The sequence below is a fragment of the Lipophrys pholis genome (genome assembly GCF_963383615.2).
Source record: "Lipophrys pholis genome assembly, chromosome: 15".
NCBI lineage: Eukaryota > Metazoa > Chordata > Actinopteri > Blenniiformes > Blenniidae > Lipophrys > Lipophrys pholis.
Window position 1 is genome coordinate 12619811 of NC_137642.1, and position 15073 is coordinate 12634883.

General features: G+C 40.0%; 1 protein-coding gene across 1 annotated transcript; it reads left to right on the top strand.

Annotated features, from left to right (window-relative positions):
• Nucleotides 1-490: 490 nt before the first annotated feature.
• LOC308120416 (ligand-dependent corepressor) lies at nt 491-14738 on the top strand (the record flags this gene model as incomplete). Its single annotated transcript, XM_080481021.1, has 7 exons — nt 491-603; nt 9721-9786; nt 10515-10594; nt 10920-11052; nt 11360-11677; nt 11783-11864; nt 13715-14738. The coding sequence occupies exons 1-7, from the start codon at nt 507-509 to the stop codon at nt 14736-14738; spliced, it is 1800 nt and encodes a 599-aa protein (XP_080337147.1). The 5' UTR covers nt 491-506.
• Between the last annotated feature and the right edge of the window lie 335 nt (nt 14739-15073).

Below are 15073 nucleotides of genomic sequence, written 5' to 3' on the forward strand. Positions count from 1 at the left end.
GTGCAGCTGTTCAAGATGTTCTTGACCGCTGACTGATAGAAAATTAGAGTGAAGAGGCAAAGAGATACTGCTGTAAATAACATATTCACCACAGAGGACACAAGTTAATGGGCTAGGTCTTAAGAGGTTCACGATATATACACACACATATATATATATATATATATATATATATAAAATACAATATTCTGGGCAACACCCAGGCTTTCCTTTTTTTGGCGGCGGCAGCGGCGGGGGGGGGGGGGGGGGGGGGGTATTGTCTATTATCTCGTAATGCATTATACAATATAAGGACGTGGAGAGGGTCATAGTTTATTATCTTGATAGATGAATCTATATATTAATGTACGGTCTGATACACTCAGAGTGTTTAGTGTTGTTATTACTCATTGCACTCTCTTTGTATTGAGGCATTTCCCTCTGGAGTGAGTTCCTCTGCCGGCGCGCGTTCACGTCGCTGAGCGCTTCCCCTTCCGTGCTGGTGCCCGCCACAGCAGCGATAGAAAATGGCGAGTCTGTGCAAACGGCAGCAATGCACAATCGACAGGCGCGGCTTTCGGCAGGAACTTGACTCGTGGCGGCACAAACTCCTTCACTGTGTAGGTAAGGACAACCTCGGCCCCGCGGCGGGCGTTTTTGCAGGTTGAACGGCGCTTCTGCGTGACCTTTATCCGTGTAAATAACCAGCTATTACCGCACTCACTCGGGGCATCACCGAGCGACTTTTTTTTTTTTTTTTTTTGTCCTCAACTGTTTCCTTCTTGCGGCAGCCAACCGAAGCTGTTATTCAAATGCTGCAGTTTGTGACAGTCTTACACCACTTTTTGACCCTTTTAACCGAACTCCTGAGTCTTAACCGACGACTTTGCGTATCAGATATCGTATCGTTAGCTTGTTTAAAGGGCACAGCGCTTGTTTTAAAGGGAGTGTCATGGGCGACGCGTCGGCCGAAATCGCTCGCCAAAATGCGCGCTCCCGCGCGGTGCGAGGATACTGTATTTTGGATGGGGGGAGGGCGGCGTACAGTAAAAGCACAGCGGAGATGTTTTCACTTAACACCGAGCTCGGCTCACCAGCTCCTCTCAAATTACCGTCCGTGAACGCGCCGTGCTGCATTGAGGAAGTGGCAGAGACAGAGACCCCCCACTGCTGGGCGACGACACGCTAACAAACTTGTCCTGCAGCTAATGCCAGCTAGCCCCCTTAAGACAAGGTAGTTAGAGAAGCATCTGTCGGCCTGGTGAATTAAGCTGGTTGGATCGTTTGTGTCAGCGTGCACGTGACTGCGAGGCGTGGATATTTAACATTTCTATTCCGCCAAAACGATAGTTCTATACATGCATGCTGATGTTATTTAGCTCAAAGCACAAAATTGTCTCATATAGACATTAGCATATTTGTAGATTGGATATCCCAATAAGTCAAAAGCTATTTTAGTGCATGAACTATTTTCTTTAGTGCAGTAAACATGCTGGATCAGTTGTGTTTGTGAGCATCTTTAAATTGGTAAAATCCCTTTTATAACTAAACTCTGATAATGCTAAACATCTCTCTCAGAAACTGTTTGTTTTGATTTAGCTTTACTCAGCCCGCTGGCGGCGTATCTTCATGAGTTATTCTCTAAATCACCTCATTGTTTTGCAAAGGCACCAATATTGAAAAGGGAGGCAGCACCTTCCTTGTAAACATAATCAGACCCCAACCCCACCTCAAAGATACCAAGACTGTGCAACTGCAAAAGCAGGCCAGTTGTATCTTTAAGGACCCCACCCACCCTGAACATCTCCCTGCTGTCCTCTGGAAGGAGATACAGACTCTTTAATGCTTCTACCCACAAGCTGCCAAGCCCCCCTTCACACCCACACACACTTCAGCATGTGCACACCCTCTGTACAAGACTTGATGTTCAATGACCACCTTCCCTTAACACTGATTTGCTGTAACTTTGTTTTGATTCATTTTGCATTGCCAGCAGGAGCAGTTTAAGAGTTTTTGTTGTTTCTGAAATTATAATAATACGCATTTTGTATTGTATTTTACTAAGACCCGTCTCTTCAACAGCATTATATTTTCACTACTAGACTGAAGAATGGTTCTGTTTTCTGTTATGTGAATTCTGAATACCATTCCCTATTCCCAACATGACTCTATCCTGCGTCTGACATTATTTTGCGCTCATGTATAGTGACAGCCTCCTTTCTTGTATTAATATGCTCTTGTGTGCTGTTGTATCACTTTTGCTCGGCTTGGTTCTGAACTTTAAACATTTCTAACTAAAACTGAACAGATCAGTTTAGATGCAAAGCAAAAAGTATTGATCAGTGGCTACTTGTATTGAAATTGCTGAATGCAAGAAAACCGTGAATCCATTTGATCTTTGTATCTATCTTTGTATTTATGAGATGTGTAGGTACATTTTTGGTGAGGTACGTGACAGGTAAGGGTGTACAATAAATTGACTCTTCATATAAACTACCTAAGCCATTGACAGACAAACAGTATAGGCCAGGAGCTGTCATTTGGTCATGTTGCACATGATGTAGTTAAATTTTAAACCCACTTAAGTAAAGACTACAGCCACATTCCTTCAGGCATTCACATGAACAGCTTGAAATGTAGTGTTCGACTTGAGTAGTACGATATAAAAACATTTAAAATGCAACACCAGTGTAATCTTTCTTTACAGGCAAATAATTGATTTGTTTCAGTGTTAAATGTGTCATGAATGCAAACACCTAGTGCTTTATGAAGTCCCTTGGTTCTTTTTTTAATCTATGTCCTCACACATTATGATGGATTACCAACGTTTACATTCGTTGTTTCAACCTGTTTCACATGCGTGATTGTAGGAGAGGGACGGACCTTTTTTGAAATGAATGTCGACTTCTCCTTGTGACTCAGTAACATAGCAACAGCCAGTGTGGACACTGCACCTTTCCACACAGACTTCAACACACAAATGAGTTGCTTAATTGACCCACTATTTCCTAGATACATCTTGCACTTAAACCGGTTGTCTGTTTATCTGTGAATGCAGAGATATTATGAATGACTTGTAAGATCTTTCAGAGGGATTGTTTGATTTAACCCACAAAGGAAAGCAACATGTTTTATATGCCATTGACTTTTATACTCCATTGAGGTTTGCTTTTGAATTGAATGGAAAATGAATTCTAAATCTGAATCACAAGGATGGAAAATACCCCAAACTCTCTTGTTCACTCTTATATAAGTCTATTTTATATTTCATGCTTTAGAGTTTAAATTTTAATGTGTAGGCATGAATTCATCCTGTGTTTTTCCTTATGATTTTTGGCAGAATGTAAAACAGATTTTGAAATGGCATTTAAATTGTAGGACGTAACGACTATTTTTAAAAGCCCGAACAGCACTTCTCACGCTGCTGATCTCAAAATGTCACATTAAATCAATTTCACTTTAAATGGCTGCTATGTATAGATCTTATTGAGATGTGAATTGTACTGGCTGTGCAGACAAAAAGTAGGCCCTCGCATTTCCTGTCATTTTAGATTTAGATTTTAGTTTTTGTCTCAATTAGTGTATACTTGATCGCTTTAATTATGAGCATGTTCAAAAACAATTCGGCTGCCTGTGATCATATGCAGACGAATTGGAGTCAAGAGATTTTGTGCTTGTTTTTTTGAGGGGGCGGGGGGATTTGATTAACACTGTTATGATAATAGGACAGTAACTCACAGTATTTTGTAATATAAATCATAAGTTTTCATGACTGGGATCATGTGTGGACCCATCCAGACAGACCTTAGTGGAACCAAGGGGCTGCCGTACTAGGTGTGCTGTGTGCTTGTCATTGAAAAGATAATGGAGGCAGAAAAACAGCTGTAGAGCCCGGACTGTTTAGTTAGTCATTCTGTCCTTTATGATTGACAAATGTCCCTTGTGTTTGGGCCATAATTGTAAAGCTGCAGAGAACATGACAACAGCATCAGTCTGCTGGCTGCAGAATGGCATATTCTATCCAGAACAACAAGGACATACTTTTGTTTGGCTTTTTGGTGGAGAGGGCTGCACGCCACCACCACCCAGCTAACACTGAAATGGACATTTTGTCTCTGTGTATTTAATGTGAGCAGTAAAACTGCAGGGCAGAGACGAGCGCAATTGTCCCATAGAACAGCAGAAACAATTGTGTGCATGTTTCCCTGTACATGTGTTCATGGCCTTCCAGCCCCCAGATGCCAACTGTGTGGCTGAAAATGTGTGTGTTCTGCCTGTATTTGGGTAAATTGGGAGCAGGACAGCACATGCTGACATTCAGAAATCACTGGAATGTCAGTTATTCGTGTTTGCATTGGATATGTGAAAGAGTAGGAATAAGGATTAGCTCATGCAAATAACAAATATGAACACCACACAGATTGTCTACTCTAGTTGATTATTTAATTTTTTCCTTTTTTAAATTCAGCCTGCCTCCGCTAGATTTTTGGCCTACATTTTCCTAATTTGCAACAAGAGCTGTGCTGATTTGCGTTTGCATTTTAGAAGATATGACCACAGCTTTAATGACTGTATGTATGTGTGTGTGCATGCATGCGTCTTATTCTTTTTTCAGTTTTTGCCTAAAATAATGATGGTCCTGTATTTGTTATTCAAAGTTATGCTTTGTGCAACATTACACCATTTGACTGTCAGTTTACATCATATCACGTTAAGTATTCATCGAGTAGTTTTTTTTTTTGCTGCAGATGTTGCTTAAAGCTGCCAATGCACTGCCTTCTGCTTGGACTGATCCAAATACTCTGTATTTTGAATTTATTGCAGTAAAATCACATTTCAAGCTCTGATATGCTGGGTATTCTGAAAATGTCTAATGTCATCACTTGACCTGCATTAAGTTGCTTTTTCTGTGAGTGTTCTGGTTGGCAGCTGTGAATGATTTTCAGATATATAGACATTTTACCCGGTCTGTATGTGTTGGGCTGCAGCAAAAAAAAGAAGATATTCGTGCACAGCAGCTCAGCTAATTTGTGCAACTTTGCCATCTCTGCACTCATCCTCTTCCAGCTCCAGCCTTCAGCCCCCAGCTCCATCTTACATCTTCAAAGCGCATTGCTCACGGAGATCAGTGACCCTTTTCATACAAAATTATGCTGTTGTGAGCCTCATAGTCTTAGCATGAGTGTAATTTTAAAATACGATGCAGCCCTAAATGATTCAACGATCAAAATCTTTTCTATATTAAAAAAAAACAAAAACCCCTCTGGTGAAAACTGTCGCTGTTTAGCTCGCACCTCGTTGACTTTCCACTAATTTAAGCCAAAGGAAGATCCTGTTCTGCGAGCTTGTGGTCACTCCTTCGGAGATGCTATGTGTACAGTAGTTTGAGTGGGGGATGGGTTGAGTGGGGGTTGATGCGGCACTCACTGTACGCCCTCAGTATTACAGCAGTATAGGAAAGGGTGGGTCATAAGGAAGCATTGCTTCATCATTTATAGGCCGTATGATAATATTTTATAATATTTAAATGTGTGTTTCTTCAAGTGAGTCAATCATTTGAAATGTAAATTTGTCTGTACAGTTATGAGCTAATGACATACTAAGAAAGGCATGCCCAAGTCCCACATTGTAGATTTGTCAACTTTCCACATTATTTTCCTGAGGCTAATATGCATAAAGACCTGTTATTGAAAAAAGTGTTCTAGTTGTGGTAAGCTTAAAAAACAAATGTTATTAAATGTTAAATACTGTTCTAAAGACATTTGCAACATGAGTATCAGTGGTGTATGTTCTTTGCCACACAGTGTCAAAAAGTGTTAGTAAAAGCTTTGGGCTTTCTATGCTTCGGTCACTGAATTGAGCCAACCACTGAGAAAACAGTCTAAATGAAAATGTTCTTTAATTTCTTCCCCAAAAGACTCTTGCTTCACTCTTGTTTTGTACTGCAAATAAATTCTACCACTACAGTGTTGCTTTAAACAAATCATAATTATAATTGATTCCCAACTTTGTAACCTGGTTTACCATTGGTTAGAAAGCAGCAGCAACTTGTGATGGCCTTGTGAATGATAGTATAGTGTAATATAGTGATGGTACACTTGAAACATTCTCACACACACACACACACACACACACACACACACACACACACACACACACACACACACACACACACACACACACACACACACACACACACACACACACACACACACACACACACACACACACACAAAAACAACTACACAACAATAACACAGTCGCAACAGATCTATAATTTATTATCCTGTACCAAAGTCAAATAACAATATTATTTTTTTTTATTGCAAAATAAATGTTACTGATCCATCCTTTTTGTAGTGCTTATACGAGTAGCATTGGCTTGGCAGAAGTATCTTTGAAAACAAATGTTCTAGTCTTCTTTTAATCAGTGTGTCTTCATATGTCCCACTAAATGTATTCTCCTAAAGGTACTATTATGCACCTGGCAGCAGGTATGACAAGAGTGCTGCCCATTGATTTCATACATACAGGAACATGACCATGTAGATCCACAAGCAAGCCATGTATTGCCAGAAATAAGCAGCAGAGAGGGTTTTATCAAGCATTATGTTTAATTCACAGTGATGTACAGCATAGGTTAAGGTTGGGATTTAGGAAGGTTAAGCGGATCCTAGATCTGTAGGATTTTTCTTTCTGAGTGCTTGTGGAAAGGACAAGGGTGTCACACACTCCAAATCTTTCAGTCTCTGATTGGCTGGAGATGTAGGTCAGAAGAAGGCTAAGGCAGATTTGACAGAGTGGCTGCTCACCGTGAGTGTGCATAAGCTCCGTGAAAAGACGCTGAAAGTTTTCAGGGTCAGTGTTTGTGGCTGACATTTGATGGAGGTCATTTATTAGATTAAAACATGGTTCCTCACTTTGTCATGACTGGAATTGGTACTGACCATATGAAGTAGTTTTAAGGCTCTGTGGTTACTGGAAGTGAAGGAAAAAAATCTCTCTTTGCTGTTATACTAATGAAAGACACTTTGAAAATGTTTTAATACAACCTTCTAGTTATGAGGAGTTTATATATGGTTGGAAGTTAGTTTTCGAAATACAAAATGTTTTGAAATGATAACATAATTATAACAATCATTACACTACTTACACTTTTTTCTTCCATAATATGAAATAATAGTTTTAATTTTAATAGGTATGATATCCTCCTCAGCTATTTGAGACAAACAGAACCACTGTCAAGTGGTTCATATTTTATAGTCTAATGTTGCTTGTCTTTTTCCAATTCAGTTCTCCTCTCCAGAAGAAAGTTGTACGTACCTCTGTGAGAATTAGGCTGTGCTATGAAATGTCTGCAGGAAAGTGCATTATATATGTTGTTCAAATTATATATAAATAACAAGCCATCAAAGGTTTGGCATGCCAAATGAAGTCGAGTCATCCTTCTCTTCACATAGAGTTGAATGATTGACAGAAGTGACACACGGTGCCCTGTAGCTGAAAATTAAAAAAGAAATCTGTAAACTGCAATGCCGCAACAATTCCTGATGTATTTCTGATGACATGCTGTCAAAGCAGCCAGGGCTGGTGGCATGTTTTTTTGCCCTTTTTCTTTCACCAGATTGTAATGGTTTACCAGTCCTAAATGTTTTTAGTGTTAATGATTATAAAGGATGACATCAACATACCTTTTGGTTTTTGGCATGGTGTCTTTATATATCTGTACTGCTTTCTTTATGAATCTGCCCCTAAAATTTTATGCAAAGCCATTTTAACTCAATACAGAAGACAAGATATGTGTAGCAGCAGTCTGGTGCTTGTTGTATTTCCTCCTTGGTGTAAATAATTGGTGTGTCTTCCTTGTAATTTCTGAAAGACTGGATGTTTTCTTTGCATTTAATAGTAAATAACATGTGGCAGCTGTAGTTAACTAAAGGGCATACAGTGAAGCGACTTGCTCATGTTTTTATCCTGTTTTTGGGGGGCATTTTAACTGTGGCCACTACTCAGGTTTTTATATACTCATTTATTTTTTAAAGCATGCATGACAATTCTACATGCTATCAATAATTTATCTTCAGCACATGTAGGAAGCTTGCTCTTCTAAAGTTATGTTGTCGACCCCAAAATGGTCTGATTTCTGTGGGACTGCTGTACCATCCTCTGCTCTGTAAGTAGAAAAAAAAAAAAAAAAAAAACCCACAATGTTGCCTCCAAGTCATGGTTTACAGTATGACACATTTGTAAATGCCCTAAACTGAATTCCTGAAGAGTAGTTTGATGTCATAGCGCTGCTCTGTCAAACGAAAGTGGATGACCTACTTTCCTGCTCGTGCCTCTGAAATATTTCAGAAATAGGATTGGATAGCTTCAGCTGAAGTCCTGTGCACTAACCCAGAAACAGACTCACGCTGCAGCTATAGGCAAGGCTGTGATTCACCACTTGCCCCCCCCCCTCTTTTCTCTCTTTATGTTTGGCTGCTGAAAAGTGGGTGGGAATTTGTTGGGAAGCAGAGTGAGGCATTTTAACAGATGACAGCTTTTGTTGAATTCACTGTGAGTTTTGGAAGGGAGTGGATGGTAAGGGCCCACTACTTTTTCTAATCATTTAAGAAGATATAGTGTAAGTAGACATTTACTTTGATGTGTAGTTCAATGACTTCCTCTTGTCATTGTCTCTTATCTAACTTGGAATATTTGATTTGATTAGGCCTAAATATTTGTAAATTTTCTCAGTTATTCTGATCCATAGGTTTTATGTTGCTTTTAAATAGTTAGTTGTTATACTTTTAACACATTTGCATGGTTGGAACCAGTACTTTTGTCCTTTTAGTGGTTGACACTATTTGAACAGAGCACTCTCATTTAAAATCCAGTTCAGTAGACAGATGTTCTCTTTGACCTCTTTAGTGCTTGATTTAACGCATGTAGTGGTTTTGGATTGGTTATTCTGACCCTGCGGCAGTAAGCAGACATTGCATATTGTGTTAATGCACTGTTAAGTGAAGTCTTCTGCAGCATAATGCACTGCATTTTTCAAACAGCTGAGACTGTAGGACACCACCATCACATTTGTAATGTATGTAAAATATTTCCTCCCCCTGTGCATGCGAGTGTTTGGTGAGTTGCTGAACTGTAAACTGTCATTTAGTGGACTGTGAACATTTGGTTTTGCTTGATTTCCTGATCCCCAGCATTTGTATAGGATGCTCTGACACCATTACCCAGCTATGTTGATACTGGCAGTTGTTTTTTTTTCGTTTTTTTTTTTTCATATTACAACATACAGTCACTCCCAACTCTGTAGGTGCTTTAGTTGCTTGGCAACAGGAGGATGGAGTGTACGTATTTACTGTTGGAAGTAAAAACCTGGGGTGGAAGCTGATAGTGTGTGTTTTAACAGAAGCAAAGGGTGGCTTACAGCAGTTGTCAAGTTGAAATGAAGAGGTAAAGACAGCCCTGGGTGTATGGCTAAGATATTATCACATGCAGTGCTGCTGATGTACAGTAGGCAAGTTTTTTTTTCTTCTGACTACAATAAATTAATTTGGGCCCTCGGGCAGTAAAGGTTGTTTTTAACTGTGATTCATTTTTGAGTCTTAGTTCCGCTGCTTTTGGTTTCAAAACCAAGCCTTAATTAGGGGGCCATGTGAACAAATGTTCAAATTGAACATGTTCAGATTGCCTGTGTATACTTCTAGAAAATCCATATTTATTGCATTTTCTGTCAATCCTCAGGTTTTGAGAGCATACTTGAAGGTCTTTTCGATCCAGAGCTGGTGGAAGATCTGAAATTATTTAAGGGTAAGTATTTCAGGCCGTTTCTTTTATTTCATTTGTACCAAGTATGTGTGAATGACTGTTGTTGTTTTTTTTTTAGCATAATGTATTATATGTACATGACAATGCTGCTGTACTGTACCATCTGGTTCCTGTGTCCCGTCACTCTAAACAAAATGGGCCCACTGACCGCAGAATAGAAGATGGCTTGTATTCTTACAAAAGTTGGTGTTTTGGATGACGTGGGGACATTTGAAAAAGTCCCAGTACACATTGCTACAATTTATGGTTTTGTGAGACAATAGTAAGTATTATTTGGCTTCTCGGTGCATTTGCAGTGAGTCTCGGCAGACTTTCTACAATAGCACTTGTGGTTGAGGAGTCACTTGAACTGAAAAATGTCTCACTGATTCGTCCAGTCTCACTAAAACAAATCCAAACACATCTCTGTCAGGAGTCTTGTTATTCAGTTGTGCAAAGAACAGAAAATAGAGCAGGGGAGAAACTTATTATTTGGAAATACTTAACTTAAAACTTGAACTATTTAAAAAATTAATCATTCACGATTCCTTCTGTGCTGCAGTTATGTTATTACTTTGTCAATACAATTCAGAGTAGTCAAGCCAGATTTATTTTTTTTTAAATCAAGCATTAGTGATAACCTCATGACATCACTAAGTAAAAATATTAATGTCTACTTCCTAATTTTGTTACATACATGTTCTTCATTGCCGTTTGTCTTTTGTCCACAGATTTCGAGCCGGTTGCTGTGTCCGATTGGTCGTTTGATGAAAATTGTCTGTTCTGCTGCTTGAGAAGAGATAAAGTAAAAGTAAGACTCCCAGTTAGATTTTTGTTTTACATTCAATACAATTGCTAATGTGACAAAAGTGGAAAACCTCGGTGGAACTGTTTCACTGAACATCTTTATTTTGAAGCCTTTTAAACAGTTAGATAAGAAAGCTAGAAATAGGAGATGAAGATATTTCGATAAGGGATGCCATAGGGTTCATATCAGGAAAAAGGGCTTTGCTAATTAGTGATTTCCTTGTAGAAGTTGTCAATGCTAATCACTTTGACCAATCCGCTTATTTTAAGTAAGAAGTAGTGGTTTTGTTTGGGTGTTGATAATGATGGACTGTTTTGCGTTTTCACAGGAACACCTAATTGGCTTGAACAGTGAGGGGGTTGAAGACACACCCAAACCTCTCCTGGTTAAAGATCAGATCACCATCAGCCGACTCGAAAAACAAGCTGAGGAATTTCTCAATGCAGTCCTCTGCAGAAAAGGTGAGTTGTGATGTCTCCGTGAAGGGATCTGCAGTGTTTTTGTGTTTTAACAGAATGATCATGACAAGATCATTTTCATGTAGAGGAGGAAAATAACCATCTGTCCCTGAGCTTTAACGTAAAGATTACTGTTCTATAATTATTCACATTGCTGTAATTACAACTTTTATACAGGACACAGGTAATGACCCCGGCTTCTGTGTTGAAAAGTTTTGTTTCATGTTTGATGTGTGTGACTCTGTAAAGGATTGCTGAGTAAGCCCTTTTCACGTGCATATTTCATTCTTAATTGTTTTTTTCTTTCCAGATGTGCCAAACTTTTCAGATCCACACATTCCAGTAGTGGCTCGAGAGATCCTTCAGAAAATGATCAGACAGTTTGCTGCCGAATATACCTCAAAAACCAGTTCCCCTCAGGACAGTTGTTCAGATTCCCAGCCTCACTCTGACCAAAGCCTGTCGACCCCGCCTCTGCAGTCAGGGGCTCCTCCTCCCCCCAGCAGCCCCGCTGGCACCCTGTCTGGGCCAACACATAACCCCGTCCTCAGCAAGCTCCTCATGGCTGATCAGGATGCTCCTCTTGACCTCACCATCAAGAAGCCCCTGGCTGAGCCAACTGAACAAGGTAGTATGAAACCTGTCACTGAGTAATTTATTATTTACTGAAATAGTTGCCTTGTCATTGACCAGGATACAATGTTGTTGTTCCCCCCCCTTTTTTTTTTTATAGACGGAGTCCTTGATTTGTCCATTAAAAAGAATCGCTATTGCAACAGCCTGCCCGTTCATAGTCCCACAACTACAATAAAGGGGTAAGAAATGAATATTTTTTATTGAGTCTCCTATCCGTAAATAGTGGTCCTTTTGAGGTTATTTCACTTGATGAGTTATGATAAATGAAAGAATATGGGATCTAAGCAATGCACAGTTTATCTGCACTAACATTAATCTATCGGCATAAACTCAGGCCTGAGATGTAAGTCCTGGATTTAAAGGTCTTGGCTGTCTAACATCTTGGGAAAAAAAAATAACAGAGTGAGGGGAACGCATATTCGTGTGTACTCCTATGTTGTAATTCTGCATTGGAACCTCACTCTGAAGGATCCCAGAGGATGTAGTTAGTTATAAACTTTTATTCCAAATCAATTATGTTTTGAATTAATCTAGATGCGTACGCCTCAAATCCATAATATGATCGGCCAGAAATTAAATGGCTGCTTGTGTCTTAAAGCACTTTATTAGCTTGATCAGTTTCTGTATACATATGCTCTGGCCAGGTCAATGGGGATTGTAATAATGTTTTTTTGTAAGATGACTAATCCAACATACCTTTAATAAAAGTATTTGCCAAGTAAATCCCATCAGAGAAAACTCCCTCTTCTGACAATCTAACAAACCTGCCGGAAGGCTGTGGAAAACTAATACATTTAGTTTTAGTTCATCATGAAGTAGTCAATGTGTTAAAATATAAGTATTTAGATGATAAGCATTCTATATTTGCTGGACAGTGTACTGGTAACAAGAGTATTTTTCAGAACTTGAATTTGATCCCAACTGTTTTTCTGTGCTCAGTCAATTTCAGCTAAATCACCCGGGCTGTTTTTAGTCTGGTTTAGTCTGAATTTTTCAAGCTGCCATTGTGTTTAATTCTAATTGAATTATACATTTGATTATTTTCTGGAATTAAACATGCCGATAACAATAATTAGTTTGGGATTAATTAAGCACCAATGATGTTACATTCTTCCCTTCCACTGCTCTGATAGCTGATACTGTATTCATAGGCTGACAGGCCTCTCTTTGGGTTTATATCCTTCCCTGAAATACACAAGGTCCACAGTTTGATAACATTTCTAGCTTGCTCTGTCAACATGGTTTGTGGTATGAAGAGTAGAGAAATCAAAATGAGTAAAAGCTAATGGAGAAGTGAAGTGAAGGAGGTGAACAGGCAACACTGGAGGGTGAAAATGCTGAAGCAGACATAAAAACTCGGTATTAAGTAGTGCGCTGCACAATCAATTCACACACATCAGAAATAAGGTGTGGGGAATCCACACGGCCTCAAAAGAAATCAACCTGAAGTTGAATCTTAGGAACTTGACTGATACTTAGGTTTTGAGGTAGATAACAACCCTCTGCTGGCTTACTCTTTTATTGCTGTGCTTGTTTAGTGGTAACGTCACAAACAAAATGTCAGGAGCTGTATTTGCATCATTGCGTCATTTTGTAAGACATAGTCACTTTGCCCTGCTTAACATCTACATGCAAAGCTCCCTTCTTGCAATGACAAATAATCCCTCCTTCTGGCCATGACTTTTGAGCCACTGGAATACTCAGACTTGTATGTATTCCAATAAGTGCCTTTTCTCTTTGCTTTTATCTTCACTGTTTCTTTGCCCTCTTCTTTGTTTCTTATTTCCTATGTTGAAGCAGTTATCAAAGCAAGCAAATAAAACATTGTCAAACTTGAGCCTTTTTTGTTCTTAAAAGTCACACACATTCACACAGTCAGTTGCTCTTAAAGATAGTGATGTTACCAAAGCAAGGTCATATAATAAAGGAGTGGCCAACATCCTCCCCTCCCCAACCCATCCTCCTTTAGAAAAGAGAAAAGGGAACTGTGCAAGCTCTGCTTACACCCAATTTCCTTCCATTCAATCAGGCGATCCTTGCGAGCGGATGGACATGTCGGGCTGTTTATGAAGAGCCTACAGGATGGGAGGAGGAGGGAGAATTTCGGCCACTCCACCTGTTTTAAGCCTTCCTCGTCTCTCGCTTACTCGCTGCACATCAAAGAGGAGGCCGATCTGGAGAGCGACCCAGAGTCTCCTCGCAGCCGTAACAACAGCTCCAGCCCTCCTGACCTTTTCCGAAATGTGTCTTCTTCACGGTACTCCAAAACTCATTTTGGGGCCCTACTCAAACTCAAAACCAGCAGTGAAGCTACTGAGCACCTTAAAGACATACCCAGGTTGTTGGAGGCTGCGGGACTTCTGACAAAGTCACTCGCATTAGAGAAGGGAACCCTGCAGGAGACGTGCAGGGACCACAGCCTTCCACTTTCTCGCTCATCATCTTTTGACCTCAAGATTCCTCAGGTGCGGGTTTTAGCCACGGGAACAGACGCATCCTGGGATTCTCTGTCCTCCGAATATTCAGGTTCACTTTGTGAGAACGGCTTTGGGAAAAAACTCAGTTCCATTCTGCCAAAGCAGATCCACAAGAAGAGCAATGGAAATTTGAATAACTCAGGTTCAGAATACTGGCCTTACCCCACCGACCGACAAGCCTTGGGCGGGAACTATCCCATGGACTCGGAGTCAGATCTAGCTAACAAGCAGCCTAGGAAGAAGCGGGGCCGGTACAGGCAGTACAACACCGAGCTGTTGGAAGAGGCTATTGTGGTGGTGATGGGTGGGAAAATGAGTGTGTCTAAAGCCCAGTCAGTCTACGGCATTCCGCACAGCACCTTGGAATATAAAGTGAAGGAGCGCCTGGGGACCTTGAAACATCCTCCCAAAAAGAAAATGAAGCTGCTAAGCCAAGTGGATCAACTGGGTGTTTCACAGTCCCCCAATAGGAAAGAATTACAGAATTCCCAGCACATCGCCTCTGAGAAAGGAGAGAGTGCATCTGAAGAGAACGGGACCGATTGCCACGATGGGAGCATCTCATCAAATGAGTGATACATCTGTGACCGACTAATAATGATTTTAATGATCATTGCATTTGCCAGACAGTGATAGAACCTGATTTGGTTGTCTATAAAGCCTTTTATAGTCATATTTATATTTACCTGACTAAATTCTCCCCTTACCCCAAGATCTTTTAAGAGTAATATATTTGTGTATGAATATATAGCCTAAACACCCCAGTGTTTATTTAGAAAGTATAAAAGATTTTATTATACTGCTGCATATTAATTGGTTTTAGTGAATGAATAGAGTTTAAGCTTTGAGAAGGATAATTCCTCTCCCGATATACGGATCCTATAGGGACAGAAGCTTGTGTGAGGAAATGG